The following is a 14,702-nucleotide window of genomic DNA, read 5'->3' as shown; positions in this document are numbered from 1 at the left end:
TTTTTTTTTTTTTTCTTCATTGGGACGCGCATTGTATACTGTTCATTGGCCATAAACAGTGATTTTAGGCCAATGAACAGTAATTTTAAGCGTGAACAGTATTTTTTATATATTAAAAAATTATTTTACTACAGTATTTTTTAATTTTTAGTTTCAGTTACATCCAAATGGACTTTTATTGCCGTGAGCTCCAAAATTTAAAACGCAAAACGAAAAAAACGCAATAAGCAAACGCACGCTAACGAGCATCATTCACATACCCCAAGAATATTTTCTTTTTTGAAGACTCATAAATCATAATCATAAATAGATGACAAAATTCTCGGAAAAGTGAAAATGCAACCAATCAAAGTCCAAACCAAGTCTTGGTCGTTCACTGTGATTCCACACTCTCTCTAGTCTCCTTTGGAAAAAAATGAAAAAGCGACAAAAGCTCTAAACAATTTGATCCCAGCTGTCGAATAAGTTCCACTTTCCGTACAATCCTAGGACCCTTTACTTTTCCTTTATCACTTTCAGTCTCTCTCAGCTTTCTTCTACTTCCTCGAGAAGTAAAGCTTCGTCAGCACATTAGGGAGAGTCAGTGAACCTTCCACTTCCACTTCCACACTCTCTCACTCTTTCTCTCTGTATGCAAAAGCAGAAAATCTCTCTGGTTTTTCAGTTTTGAGTGTGTGTGTATGTTGTTACTTGTTACTTGCAGATATGGATGCTGCAGCGAGAGTACACATTGAAGAGATACGTAGAAAAAAGTTCTCCATTGGAGGGGAACAGAACCCATTAACTGAGGATCTCCATCAAGCTGTCAAGAACCTCTCTGCTGAGCTCTATGCCAAGGATGTACATTTTCTCATGGAACTCATTCAGGTTACTTTCTCATTCTCATTCATTTTTTCTTAAGGAGTATATGTTTTTGTATGTGTGTGTGTGTGTGTGTTTTTTTGTTATGGGTTCTTGATGATGTAAATGTTTGTCAGTTTGTGAATTAACTTTTATCTTTTGGACACAAAACTTAGGTACATGACCTTAGTTTAAGTTTTGCCCTTATCTTTCTGTCTCATTATTAACAGATAAACTATTAGGGACACCTCTTTGTTGTATGCTGAAATTGTTTTGGGATGGTGTGTAGCCATCGTCAATGCTTTGCTAGGTGATTGGAAATTTGGAATCTTTACCATATTTCCATGATAAAAATCCAGTAGCATTTCGCCTTTCATGATAGGTAGATTTTTGGACCCTTTGGTGGCGCATCCTATAAAAATTCTAATCGTTATTATATACTCAGACATAGTCCTATATCAAGACTATAATGACAAGCATATACAACAATATAGATCTTACAATGTGTTTGGATGGAAGGGAAGGAGAGGTAATGGAATAGAGAATGTTTAATTAACCTTTCCTTTATATTAAAAATTTTCAATTGTTAATTTTGCTTATTTGATTTCAATTTATATCATTTACTTTAAAATTAGAGAAAGCTCATGGTCATCATATTTTCACAATAACTTATGGTAGACTGACACTTTGGCTTGTAAAAATATTGTAAAATTTTGTTGTAGCCATAAAAGAAATCAGCCAAAGATGGTTATAATTGTTAATTTATATGATATATTATCATTTTCTCTCCTTCCAAATTAACATCCAAACAAAGGGGATGACTCTTGTTGTGAAAAAATTGTAAAAGAGGTTTTGTATCTAGACTTAGTGTTAGATGTATTTATGGAGCAAAAAAATAGGGTTGACTTTTATTGACCTTTGTTCAATGTTGAATTTTTTTTTTATTCGTCAGAATGCTGAAGATAATGCTTACTTGGAGGGGGTGGATCCATCTCTTGAGTTTGTCATAACTTCTGAGGACATTACAGCCACAGGGGCTCCAGCAACGTTGCTGATTTTCAACAATGAAAAAGGTTTCTCGTCAAAAAACATTGACTCTATTTGCAGTGTTGGTCGGTCCACCAAGAAAGGCAATAGGAAACTCGGTTATATTGGAGAGAAAGGTACTTTACCTAGTTTCCTAGAATTATAGCTTATACTAGCCACTCTGGTGTATGTACTGTTATGGGAACTAGTAACACCAAAATGATTTATTCAAAATGCTATTTTGCTAAGAAGAATATTAATAATATTAATTGGGTTGACTTGGAAAGAAGTCAGAACAAGCATAACATTGGTGAGCCACAAAAGGTGACTTATTTGTTTAAGTCAAACATCAAAATTCTTTGATCCACAAAAGGAACAACTTTCACCTATTATTCTCTAAATTGATAAATGCTAACTTAAGAGTTAATATGTTATGGAAATTAGTGATGCTCACTTCAAAGTCGTATGCAATTTGGATTACAACACTTGCTTGAATCAAGCATGAAAGATTGTTGCCTTGGAAAGAGAGTTCAAAGCATAAAATCTATAAGTAAATCTTCTTGCATGATGAAATTTTGCAAAGTCAGAATACTGCTTGTAAAAAAATAATCAAACAAATCAAGGTATGAGGGAATGCTAATATTTGACAATTAATTTTATAGAAATGGTATGTATTCTTAGTCTTTGGAATTTTTAAGACTGTGTATATTCTTAGTCATCAATGAGCTCTAGTTCAAATGACACTTGCTCTTGTGAAAATGGGTGGAAGATAGTTTCCAAGTCTATAACTCACTGGTTTTCTGATATTTTCAATGGTTTTCTGATATTTTTGTCATTTTGGTGGTTTTAGGGAGTATTGTAAAGGTATTTTAGCTATTTTGTAGGTTTTGATTTTTGGATATTTTAGGGTTTCTACTATCATTTAGAGGCTTTTAGGGGTGAATCTTTGTCATTTAAGGGTTTTTGAGATTATTTTTTCTCTTTTTGTAGGTTTCAAGGGCATTTTTAAAATTTTGAGTTAGTTTGGCCATTTTGGAGATTTATGGCTATTTTTGTTGTCGTAGATGATTCTAGGATATCTAGGACATAATATAGGTTTTGGGGGGATATTATGTCATTTTAGAGGTTTAAATTGTCTTTTAGTCATTTTCAATGTTTCAATAGCATTTGGGTGCTTTTGAGGGAATTTTGGTCATTTTTAGCTTTTGGGAATACTTTTGACATTTTGGAGGTTTTTGTTCTCTTGCAAATTTTTTTTGTCTTTGAAAAGCGTAAACGTTTTTAGCCCCAAAGAATGGTGTTTTTCCTAGTCATTGAATAATAACTTCAGTCTAAACAAGTTTTTTAGTAGTCCCAAATGCTCGAAAATGAGGAAAACATTTTTTGAGAAATGTTTTATGTGAAAACAAACATGGTGTTAGTCAAGGACATAAAAGACAGTCAAATGATTAGAGCAAAATTCATTATAATTAAATGCAAATCTTCAAAACCGTAAATAGTTCTTGGAATCTAAAACGAAACTCTAGGGTCTGTTTGGTTCACCATTTTTAAATATGTTTTCAAATGGGTAAGAACATGATTGGAAAATATTTTCCAAACATGTTTTTATATTGGTTTTAAATGTGGAATAAAAAAAATTGTTTTGCATCTTTAATTCATTTTTTTACTCATTTTTAATCTTTTTTGTAGAAACTACAATGAAAAAATGTCAGTAAAAGTTGAAACTATTTTATTCATAATTTGAAAAATACAAAGAAACAATGGAATTGACTATGCCTACGCTCTCTATCTCTCTCTCATTTACCTTAATGCCTGTGAATTGACTCCCATGCTAATCTTAAGATGTCAATCTAGAGTACTATATGTTATCTCCTCAATTATAGTGAAAGAAAACAATAAAATCAAAATGATCTTGATAATTACTGGAAATGACAATTTAGCTGTTATCTTATTGCTCAAATTAGCTTATTTTCTGGTTAATATGCAGGAATTGGATTTAAGAGTGTCTTTCTAGTTAGTTCTCAACCATACATATTCAGCAATGGATATCAGATACGGTTCAATGAAGAGCCTTGCCCACATTGCAATCTTGGGTACATAGTTCCTGAATGGGTTGAGGAGAACCCAACTTTTTCCGACATAAAAGAAATATATGGTTCTAGGACTACTCTTCCAATGACAACAATAGTCTTACCTCTGAAGTTTGATAAGGTCAATCCTGTGAAGCAGCAACTCTCAAATGTTCATCCTGAAGTTCTATTGTTCTTATCAAAGATTAGGCGGCTTTCAGTTAGGGAACATAACAAGGATCCTAGGCTCAATACTGTAAGTGCAATAGCTATCACAAGTGAGACTGAATTGGTGTTGAGGAAGAACATTGATGCTATGTCCTACACAATCCATCTCTCTGCCATTGATAAAGGTAAGGGGTCAGAGGGAGAATGCAGCTACTTTATGTGGAAGCAAAAGTTTCCTGTTAGGCAGGAAAACAAAGTGGAAAGGAGAACGGAAGTTGAAGAGTTGGTGATCACATTGGCTTTTCCTTTTGAAGAGCGCCTACACAGGGGGATGAGCTCACCTGGGATCTATGCATTTCTACCCACAGAGATGGTTACCAACTTTCCCTTTATAATTCAGGCGGATTTTCTTCTTGCCTCATCAAGGGAAACGATTCTCTTGGACAACAAGTGGAACCAAGGGATTCTTAACTGCGTGCCCTCTGCTTTTATTAATGCATTTATTTCACTAGTTAAAAACTCTGAAAATGTTCCAATGTCTAGTTTGGCTCCCATGTTCAGGTTCATTCCCATCAACAGCTCTTCTTATCAAGAGTTGAATGTTGTTAGGGAGTCCATCAAATCAAAGCTTCTTGAAGAAAGTATTCTTCCAAGTGAGTCTTACATGGAGCAGAGGTTCTTTCATCAACCTCATGAAGTTGGTAGGCTTATGCCTGCTTTCTGGACCATTCTGGAGATGGCTAGGAAGCAAGGGGTGAGCCTGTTTCATCTTTCATCACATGGAAAGTACATTTTGAGCTCTTCATTTGATAGAACAGAATATGATCACATATTGAATTTTTTGGGTGTGGAACTAGTCAACAACGAATGGTATGCAAAGTGCATCCAAAGTTCAAAACTTGTTGAAGGAGTGTCAGATGACGTGTACTTGGAACTACTGCTATTTATTGCGGATAACTGGAGGTTCAAATTTAACTCTACCAACATCAAGTACATACCACTAATAAAATATGTGGGTCTTTATGGTGATGTGTCTTTGTGTAGCATAAATGAATCCATGCAGTTGAATCGTGATAGAGTGGTGTCGTTATCCCGTCATTCTGAGCATATCTCATGGCTGATTGATTGGAACAAGGAATTCAAATGTCCAGCCAATTACTTTTTTTGGCCGAAAAGCACACAAGAAAGTATACGGTTCTTCACTAAGAGGGATACAGTGTTGGAGTGGCTACGAGATCATGTGAAGGTTGGTGCTATGAGCGTCTATGAGTATGCAGATCACCTTAACAAATATCTCAATAGTTGCCAGAAGCGTGCTATTGCCTTTGTTCACTTCTTGTACCACTCACTTCAAAAGTCTTACCTTTCCCAATGGGAGGTTGGTGTTTTATGTGGTTCTATGCCACTTGTGGATAACTATTGGAATCTAAAGACACACAGAAAAGGGGTCCTTGTCCCTGCCAATGGAAGCAAATGGGTGAGATTGATTGGTTCAAATCCATGGACAAATGAAGGCTATGTTGAGTTAGCAGAAGACTACTTGCAACCAGGCTGTTTTGCAGGTGAATATGCTTCTGGAGAAAGACTCTTAGAGTTCCTTAAAACCCATGTCGGAGCTTCTGATATCCCTTATATATCTCCTCCTAATGCTACAATTCCTACGGTCTCATCACCACTCACCAAGCAAAACGCATTCTTGCTATTGGGTTGGATTCGAAACCTGAAATGTAGAGAAATTTACATTCCCGAGAAGTTCTTGAAATGCATAAAGGAAGGTAGCTGGCTGAAAGTTACTACTAGTGGCTGTCCTGGGTACCGGCCACCTTCGCAGTCATTCATGCTTTCCTCCTCATTGGGAAACATTTTGCAGAACGGATCAGTGCTTGTTGATATTCCATTGCTTGATATAAGGTTTTATGGTGATGATATAAATGAGTATAAGGAGGAGCTAAAGAAAATTGGAGTTATGTCTGAGTATGTGGAAGCATGTAAATTTATTGGGGAGCGTCTTATGTGTTTCAAATACTCCAATTTAATTATGTCTGTGCTAAATTTCATTAGATTTTTGAGAAAAAGTTTTCTTCCCCTGGATGAATTCATCAACAGTATCAAGGATAAGAGATGGCTAAGGACATGCTGTGGTGACAGGTCTCCTGTTGAATCTGTTTTGCTTGATGAGGAATGGAAAACTGCATCGCAAATCAGTAACATCCCCTTCATCGATAAAGATGGAGAGGAAATCCTTTCTTTTAGAGAGGAACTCAAGTTGCTTGGTGTGGTAATTGGCTTCAGTGATCATTACCAACTTGTTGTAGACAACTTAAAATCACCTTCACGCTTGACTTCTCTGACACGTGAGGCTGTTCTTTTGATACTGGAATGTATGCGTTGTCTAGGATCTTCCAACAAACTTGTTGAGGCTTTGAGAGGTGTGAAAAGCTTTAAGACAAATCTTGGTTACAAGTCTCCAGGAGAATGTTTCTTGTTTGACCATCAGTGGGTTTGCATTCTACAGGTTTTCAAAGTTTTTCCAATAATTGATAGTGGTTTCTACGGAAGCAGCATTTTCTCTTACCGAAATGAATTGAAGCAAGCCGGGGTGAAGGTAGATTTTGAGGTGGCGGCCAATGAATTTGCTAAAAGATTCAGAGAACAGGCATCTTCCATGACAGATGAAAATGTTCTCTCTTTTCTGTCATGTTATAGACAGCTAAAGGATACAGATCACAAGTTTCCTTCAGATCTTAAGAAATGTATCCGTGAGGTCAAGTGGTTGAGGACTACGTTAGGTATCAGAAAAACTCCAAGCGAGTGCATTCTGTCTGGGCCAGATTGGCTATCAATTTCACCAATTACTGTCCTCCCTTTCATACGAGATACTGATAACTATTATGGCAAGGGCATTCATGAATACAAGAAAGAGCTGAAGAGCATGGGAGTAGTTGTTGAATTCAAGGATGGTGTTGAGTTTGTGGTTGCTGGTCTTCACTTTCCCTCGGATTACACCCGCATAACTCCTGCAAATGTGTTTTCATTGCTGAAATCCTTTCAGATTTTATTGCTAGATAGTAGTTATTCCTTTCCAGATGATTTCTCAAAAAGAATTTGCAAGAAGTGGTTGAAAACCACTGAAGGTTATCAGCCTCCAGACAAGTGCTTATTGTTCGATTCTAGTTGGGGCACTTATTTGGAGCGGACAGATGGACCTTTCATTGATGAATATTTTTATGGTTCTAACATTACATCCTACAAAAAAGAGCTCAAGGCAATAGGAGTCACCGTTGATGTGGAGAAAGGATGCTCATTGATTGCCAGCCACCTTGATTCCCATGTTCAATTTTCTAGTATTGTTCGAATATATAATTACTTGAGCCAGTTTAATTGGGTGCCAGACAGTGAAGTTGCGAAATGGATTTGGATCCCAAAGGGAAGTAAGTATGGAGAGTGGCTGAGGCCCGAAGAATGTCTTCTGCATGACAAGGATGGTCTCTTTGGTACGCAGCTGAAAGTTCTTGACAAATATTATAAACCAAATTTGCTTAACTATTTTTCCCATGCTTTCTGTGTTAGATGGAATCCTTCCGTTGATGATTACTGTACGCTTTGGGAGGCCTGGGAAAGTTCAGGACACCAATTGTCACATGCTGACTGCCTTAAGTTCTGGGTTTATGTTTCGAAGCACTGGAGTGCAAAGACCGAGAGAACTCTCACTGATAAGCTGTTGAAACTGCCAGTTGCTTCCAGCTCAGATGAAATTTTGTTGTTCAACAAGAATGATGTTTTTATTGCTGATGATCTTCAGCTGAAGGGTCTTTTTGAACAATTTTCTTCTCAACCTGTATTTGTCTGGTACCCTCAGCCAAGTGTGGCTTCTTTACCTCAGATACAGTTGTTTGATATTTACAGGAAAATTGGTGTTCGCACTATATCTGAATCTGTAGTGAAGGAAGAATCATCCTCAGTGGATGTTGAGAAACTGAATCAGGTGAATCCAAAGGAGATTTTGATTACAAAAGATCTGGTTACACTCATTCTTGGTTTTCTAGCAAATCCTGTGATGAAAATGGAAGCAGAAAGGAGGCACGAAACTATCCGAAGGCTTCTGAATATTACTTTCCTTGAGACAGTTGAACCGATAACTGTAAACTATAGTTTATTACTTTCTTCAGGGGAGCCTGTTAAAGCAAGAGCAAACCGAATGATACGCTGGGATAGGGAGATGTCTAAGTTTTTCTCACAGAAGTTAAACAGGTCTAGTGGATATAAGAATCTCATTGAATATGCTACATACTTTTCTGAAGCAATATCTGAGGGTGTGTTATGGGAGAACAGCGAGCATATTGGTGCACTCTCTGAACTGATCAAGCTGGCTTTCATGCTGGAATTTAATGAGGAAGCAGTAAGGTATTTAATGAAGTCCAAGAATTTGCAAATTTTCTTGGAGGATGAGGGGTTCCTTGCATCTGTCTTTCCTTCTGACTAGTTAGATATATGCCATGAACTGTTAATATTTGTAAGTGTTTCTTTCATATATTTCTTGTGTGTTTCTGAGTTTGTTTTTGGCGTAAATGTCAAAAGAATGAATCAGTTGCTTCTATTCTGATTCTATGGGTCAGTCATAAGGTGTAAACCTTATATTGTTTTGTCCTAGGTTTTCCTTTGTTAGTATTTCTATCTTGAGGTGATACTCTTGTAATTCTGAACTAAATGGTAATGTTTGGTATTGAAATGTATATATATAATTTTGTGCCTCAAGTTTGGTCTTTTTCGATTTTGTTGAGTGGTGGACCAAAACATGGTCTTTGACATATAGGACTTTTAATAATTTTAAATATATTATCATACTTCTAATATTTCTAACTTAATTATGTTCTTTATTTGACTTTTAATCAATCAAATGACTTCTTGTGGCATCTCAGATTGTATGGATTGGCTGAGTGTATATTGTCTTATATACATGATTAAGAAGAGTTCTTAATTGTAATGTTATTAGTCTGTTTGGAATATGTTGTAGATATGGCTATTGTTTTCCTCAAGTTGTAACAAACAATATTAGGGCTAGGTCAATATTTTTGTGTGGCTTGGGGACACTGTAATGCAACATGATCCTTCTCACGGACATCAATTATATATTAGTGGAGAAAATTATGATACTCAAGATTGTGTTAATCAGATTGGATTGTATGATTATTTTTTCAAGGATTTATTGAATCCTACATAAGGCGTGTATAAGGTAGATCTGAACTATGTAAGAAATCAATAAGCCTTAATTTTATTGCATTGTGGTCAATGCCTTTTCCGGTCATGAGTCATGACATTAGTTTTGGTTTATTTCCTTCTTTTTTTTTTTTTTTTTGTAATGTTATTTGCTGGACATAAGTATTTCAGTTTCCGTATATTTATTTATTTTTTTAAACATTTGCTGCACATAAGTTTTTAAGTTTGCTAGGTTCATATCACTTCATTGAACATGTTACTATGTTAGTCTTAGCATTACCAAGTTCATTGTTTGTTCATGCTGGATCAATTGACCTCATTTTGAAAATAATTCAAATAGTCTTTCTAGAACCTTAATCGTCTAGCTTAATTGTTATTATGATGTCTAGTCCAAAGCCCTATGATGTTCTTGTGTCAGCATGTGAGCATCTATCTATTATCTATAATAAAGGGCAGCGGAGCCAACTGATTAGTTTTTTGTTGTGCTCAATTTTATTGAGCCAAAACGGTTCTTTTCAAGCGATAATGGAAAACATTCAAAACTCACCGATTTGGGTGAGAAAAATGTCCAAGAGAGGAAAAAAAAAAAATTTTGCTTGTACAGAGGCAGCAAGTGAGAAACAAAGAGACAGATGGGACAGCAGGAGGAGACTGAGAAGGGAAGAGGGAAAGGATGAGAATGATGGGAGCAGAGGTGACTTTTATCTAATAGGTATATTTGATTTGCAGCCACCAAACTGAGCTGTGCAATTCAAAAGCAGAGACTGATCTTTTGGATATCATCCTCACAAAGGTATGCTTTTGTTTTTGGAAAAATTGTTAGGTCTTTGATTTGTTTTTGTTTTGTGTAAATATATAATATATTGATTTTAGGCATAACGTGCGTGATTTTTTTTTTTTTTTTTGATAGGAACGTGGGTGATTTTTGATTTTGGAATCTCGCTTTCTCAATTTAACAAAATGTTGGCCAAGGCATATGGGCTGCATCAAATGCCATATTTCCTTTTTGTATAATGTATATTCCAAGTACAATATCTGATTCTTGTTATTTATAAATTTGAAAACAGTTTGCAGGAAGCTTGAACTTCCTTTCCATTTAGCGTTCATTTTTTAAAGATATCATTAGTTGCCAGGTTGCAAAACAAATTGGAAAACTAGCATCTCGAGTTTTTAAAACTCGAGATCCATGTTAGAACTCGAGTTTTTAAAACTGGAGATGCAAGATCTGATACACTCCATGGAGAACTCGAGTCCTAGAAACTCGAGTTTCACCATTTTCTTTTCAGATCAACTCTTCGTCTTCCTCGTTGTCTTCTTCTTCCCCTGTTCTTTCAGTGGATCTCAAACCATCTGATATTCCTCTGTTTTGCTCCTGATGTTCTTCGGTGGATCTCAAACCAGATTCTTCATCTGTTTCCAGATTCTTCTTGCCTCTGATGTGCTTCCAGATTCTTTGGTCAGTACTAGCATAAATCGAGTTTATAAAACTCGAGATTCAAATCGATTTAAAACTCGAGATTCAAATCGAGTTTCTAAATATTGAGATGCTAGTTTACATAATCGTTTCAAACGTTTGTCAACTAATTATATCGTTTCCCCTTACTGTGCTAAGCTGCAAATATCCCCCAGGAAGCTTAGAGGCTGTTTGGATTTGTGTTTTCCATCACCCATAACTCTGTTTTCATCACCCATAACTCAAAATAAGTGGGACCCACGAAAAAAATGTTTGTTTGGATTTGTTTCCTGTTTTTGTTTCCACCACTCAATTCTTTGATTTTTGTGTGATAAGTTATGGAAACTGAAAACACATTTTGGGTATTTTCAGTTTTCAAAACTCAATTTTCAATGGTATTATTGTAATTAAACAGCCTCTGAGGGACCCACTATCAGATTACTTTTATGATTTCAGGCGCTGTGTCTTCTCCACTTTTCTTTCTTTTTTTCTCTACTTTCTCTAGTCTTCGTTGCCTTCAATTCTTTTCTCTCCTTTCTTTTTTTCTTCTTAATCACAGAACCCATTTGGTCAAAACTCAGTTCTTATTTTTTTTTTTTGTTCTTCATCACAGAACCCATTTGGTCTTCGCCACCAATGGTGCCGTGGCTGGGTTTGTGCGGGTCCGATCGTGGTTGGGTTTGTGCAGGTCCGATCGTCGTTGTGGGTATTGAGGGTTGAAGGAAAAAAAAAAAGAAAAAAAAAAAGAAAGAAAAAAAAAGGAATGCTTGGTGCCGCCGCTAGTGACGGTGGAGATCGGCTCATTTGCTTTGTATCGGCTCATCGTCGTCGTCATCGCCATTGGCGCCGGTTGAAGTGGAGGTGGAATTAGCCGTCGGCATCGTCATCGCCATTGTTGTTGTTGTTGTTGTTGTTGTGGTTGAAGCTGTGTTTGGGTTTTGGGAGAGCAACAAGGGTGAAGGGGAAATGAAAAAAAGAGAAAAAGATAAAGATGGGCAGGTAGCTCTGACCAAGTTGCAGTAGTGGGTCCACAAACAGTTGAAAATTTTGAGTGATGACCAGTTGAGTGATGGTGCCAAACGGGTGTGTTTGGGGAAATTGGGGTAATTTAAGTGATGAGTGATGAGTGGGGAGTGATGAGTGACGAAAATTAAGTGGGGTGATGAGTGATGACAATAAAAAATCCAAACAGCCCCTTATATACAAGAACTTAACAGATGAGAAAATGAACCCTTGTCCAATGTGCAATATGTATTCAGGTTGTGCCTCACTAGAGAAACTAAGGTATTTAATCATCATTACTCTTGCTTTATGAATATATTAACTCTGTGCATGCCAAGGTAATACTTCTTTATCATTTTAACATATTATACATGCGATACATTTTTCTCAACCACTAGCGAGGAATTGAAAGTTTAATTTACTTCGAGAAAATATTGGCATATTTTTAAGAGGAAATTTGGCATTTAGCATTGTTTTAGCAACAACTTAGTTTTTAAGTTTGCAAAACTATTTTGCAGTTTGCAAAACTATCATCTCGAGGCTCTAAAACTCGAGTCTCAAAGCCTCAAGTCTCTAAGCCTCGAGTCCAAAGTTGTGGTGATTTGATGTGGAAGAAAAAATACACGTGGAATTTGAGTCTCTGAGACTCGAGTTCTGGCTGAAGAAAGATCTGGGTTTGTGCGTGCTGGGTTTGCTTCCTCTTTAGATCTTCTTCTTTCTTCTTCTTCTCCTTCTTTCCTCTTCTTCTTTCTTTCTTTCTCTCCTTCTTTCTTCTTTCTTCTTTGTTCTTCTTCTCCATTTCTTAGATTTGTAAAAACAAAACTCGAGTCTTACATGTATAAAAATCTCCACATCAGCCTTCCAAAGCATCAAAATCGTGTGTGTGAGACTCGAGTTCCTTCATTGAACTTGTGTCTAAGAAACTCGAGATGTTAGTTTACTAAAATGTTTCAAAAACCTACCAACTAACAAAATAGTGGCTAAAATCATGCTAAATGGCAAAAAAAATCCATCTTTTTAACAGTGCATGTAAAATATAATTGATGAAATGACCTAATGTTCTTGGAAATGGAAGTTTCTGGATGAGCAAATTAATGATTGTCACATCCTGAACTTTTATCTATTTTTTAATCTTTATTGTGTTAGGTGCCTAAGAGATCTAACGGATCATATGCTCAAAATTATAATTATATTACTGTTTAATATAAGAATATCACATAAATACGTTTCAGTTCTTAGTTGTGCAAATTCGTGGTTTTTCCTTGACCGTAAAAATTATAGGAACTGCATTCTACTCCCTTGTGGTTTAGGCCTATTTTGGTTCTGGAATGTTGCAGTTTTATGGTTCATAAGACCTGAATAACGTGATTATGAAGAGAAATGATATAGTAGATGTTTAAATAAGATCTCTTTGCGATTTAAACTCAGTTCAACCGTAATTTGACTCTCTTTATATTTCTTTCTACCTATAGAAATGGACAAAAAAGAAACTTACATGCTTTGTTGAAATTGTGTGACTTCTTTAGAAAAATGTGTTTCTTAGAGTTAAAGTTAGTTTCTTGCTTCCCAAGCCACAATAATTGTAAACAGTAACTAGGAAGCTGAAGGAATGAACAATTTTGATTTAATGGCATGCCACATAATGATTATAAGGTTGCTTTTGTTTCCTTTGGCCTAATGCCATTTTTTCTAATTTTTATGTCACTGCCCTCTATACATTACATCTATATGTGTGTTTCGTTGTAATTTTGGCTCTATTAGAAAGAGAAAAAAAGCTGGGAAAGAAATTGAGCGTTTTACTTTTCTTGTTGAAGCTGTTAGCTTATGTAAGAATTCAATTATAAGATATACAGAAGGTGACAAAAGAAATTAATGAAATGGTCCAAGTTTTGTTATGATTCGATGTCTTTTGGTAAAAGAAAAATGGAAAAGAAAGTGAGCTTATAACTTTTGTTGAGCTTTTCACTTAGTTCCACTGATGTGAGAGTTCCATTATGTGAAATCCCAGAGGAGAAAAAGAAAAAGAAAAAAAGAATTGGTCCAGATTGTGTTATTTTGGATTTTGGGTCTTTCAATAAGAGGAGAAAGGAAAAGAAGGTGAGCTTATTACTTGTCTTGTTGAAACTATGATAGCAAGCTAAGGTGAGATTGAATAATGTGAATCCCAGAAGGAGAAAAAAATCATGAAATCCTCAAAATTTTGCTATCTTTCCTTTTGTTTTTTAAGTAAACAAACGGAGAGCTTAAAGACTTTTTCTAGTCATAGGAGAAGTTGTTTGAATTTAAATTAACAAAATTAATAAAACTTGGTGTATAATTAGACAATGAGATTTTTGGAACTTGTGAATAGGTAACTTGTCTCTTTAGCTTGAGCTTTTAGAGTGATTGGTAATGTAGTTGGAAATTCATTGGGAAATCAGAAGTTTGTACTTGAATTGAACCAAAATTATTATATTGGGTATGTTAAATCTCCCAAGGCTGAAATTCTATGGATAGGTGTTTAAATTCAAAATCATTTCAGTCTCATTGCATTTAGAAGCTCTAAGAAAATTGAAAAAATTGCACTAAGAGAAAGCAGCCCTATCACTTGGTGTTGATTTCCAATTCTGTGATGGAATTGAACTTTGAGAATCAAAGATATTGAAAAAATGTTTTCAGTCTCTCTGATCAGGTCTCTTTGTGAATCAATTAGCTCCACTTTTTTTTTTTTTTTTTGCAGGCTTTTAACATACTGGATTTATTGATTGCAAAAGTTCATATTTTGTGGGACATTGAATTTAGCGTTCCCAACTCTTTACACTTTTTGCTTTGAGATTTGTTTCCCTTTCATGATGTCCCTTCATTGCACATTAGAAAAATTTGAATCCTAATCTTGAATATTTGGGTTGGTACCTAGATGTGTATGTTTATGTTTATAAAATTAGGTT

At 35.6% G+C, this 14,702-nt stretch overlaps 1 protein-coding gene across 5 annotated transcripts in view; it reads left to right on the top strand.

Moving 5' to 3' along the window:
• The first annotated feature begins 565 nt into the window (after nt 1–565).
• The window catches only part of LOC142631154 (uncharacterized), a 64,540-nt gene continuing 50,403 nt past the window's right edge, over nt 566–14,702 (top strand). For 2 of the 5 annotated variants that reach the window (XM_075805248.1, XM_075805247.1), the window contains exons 1-3: nt 569–867; nt 1,793–2,003; nt 3,854–8,507. In XM_075805248.1, the coding sequence (XP_075661363.1) occupies nt 706–867; nt 1,793–2,003; nt 3,854–8,507 (5,027 nt within the window). In that variant the 5' untranslated portion in view covers nt 569–705. Of the gene's footprint in view, nt 868–1,792; nt 2,004–3,853; nt 8,617–10,049; nt 10,114–11,386; nt 12,408–14,702 lie in introns of those variants that run through there. The other 3 variants (XM_075805245.1, XM_075805249.1, XM_075805246.1) reach the window with 3 other exon arrangements.

The sequence above is a fragment of the Castanea sativa genome, chromosome 4 (genome assembly GCF_040712315.1).
Source record: "Castanea sativa cultivar Marrone di Chiusa Pesio chromosome 4, ASM4071231v1".
Classification (NCBI taxonomy): domain Eukaryota; kingdom Viridiplantae; phylum Streptophyta; class Magnoliopsida; order Fagales; family Fagaceae; genus Castanea; species Castanea sativa.
Note: the sequence above shows the minus strand (reverse complement) of the source record. Positions and strands in the feature narration are given on the sequence as shown.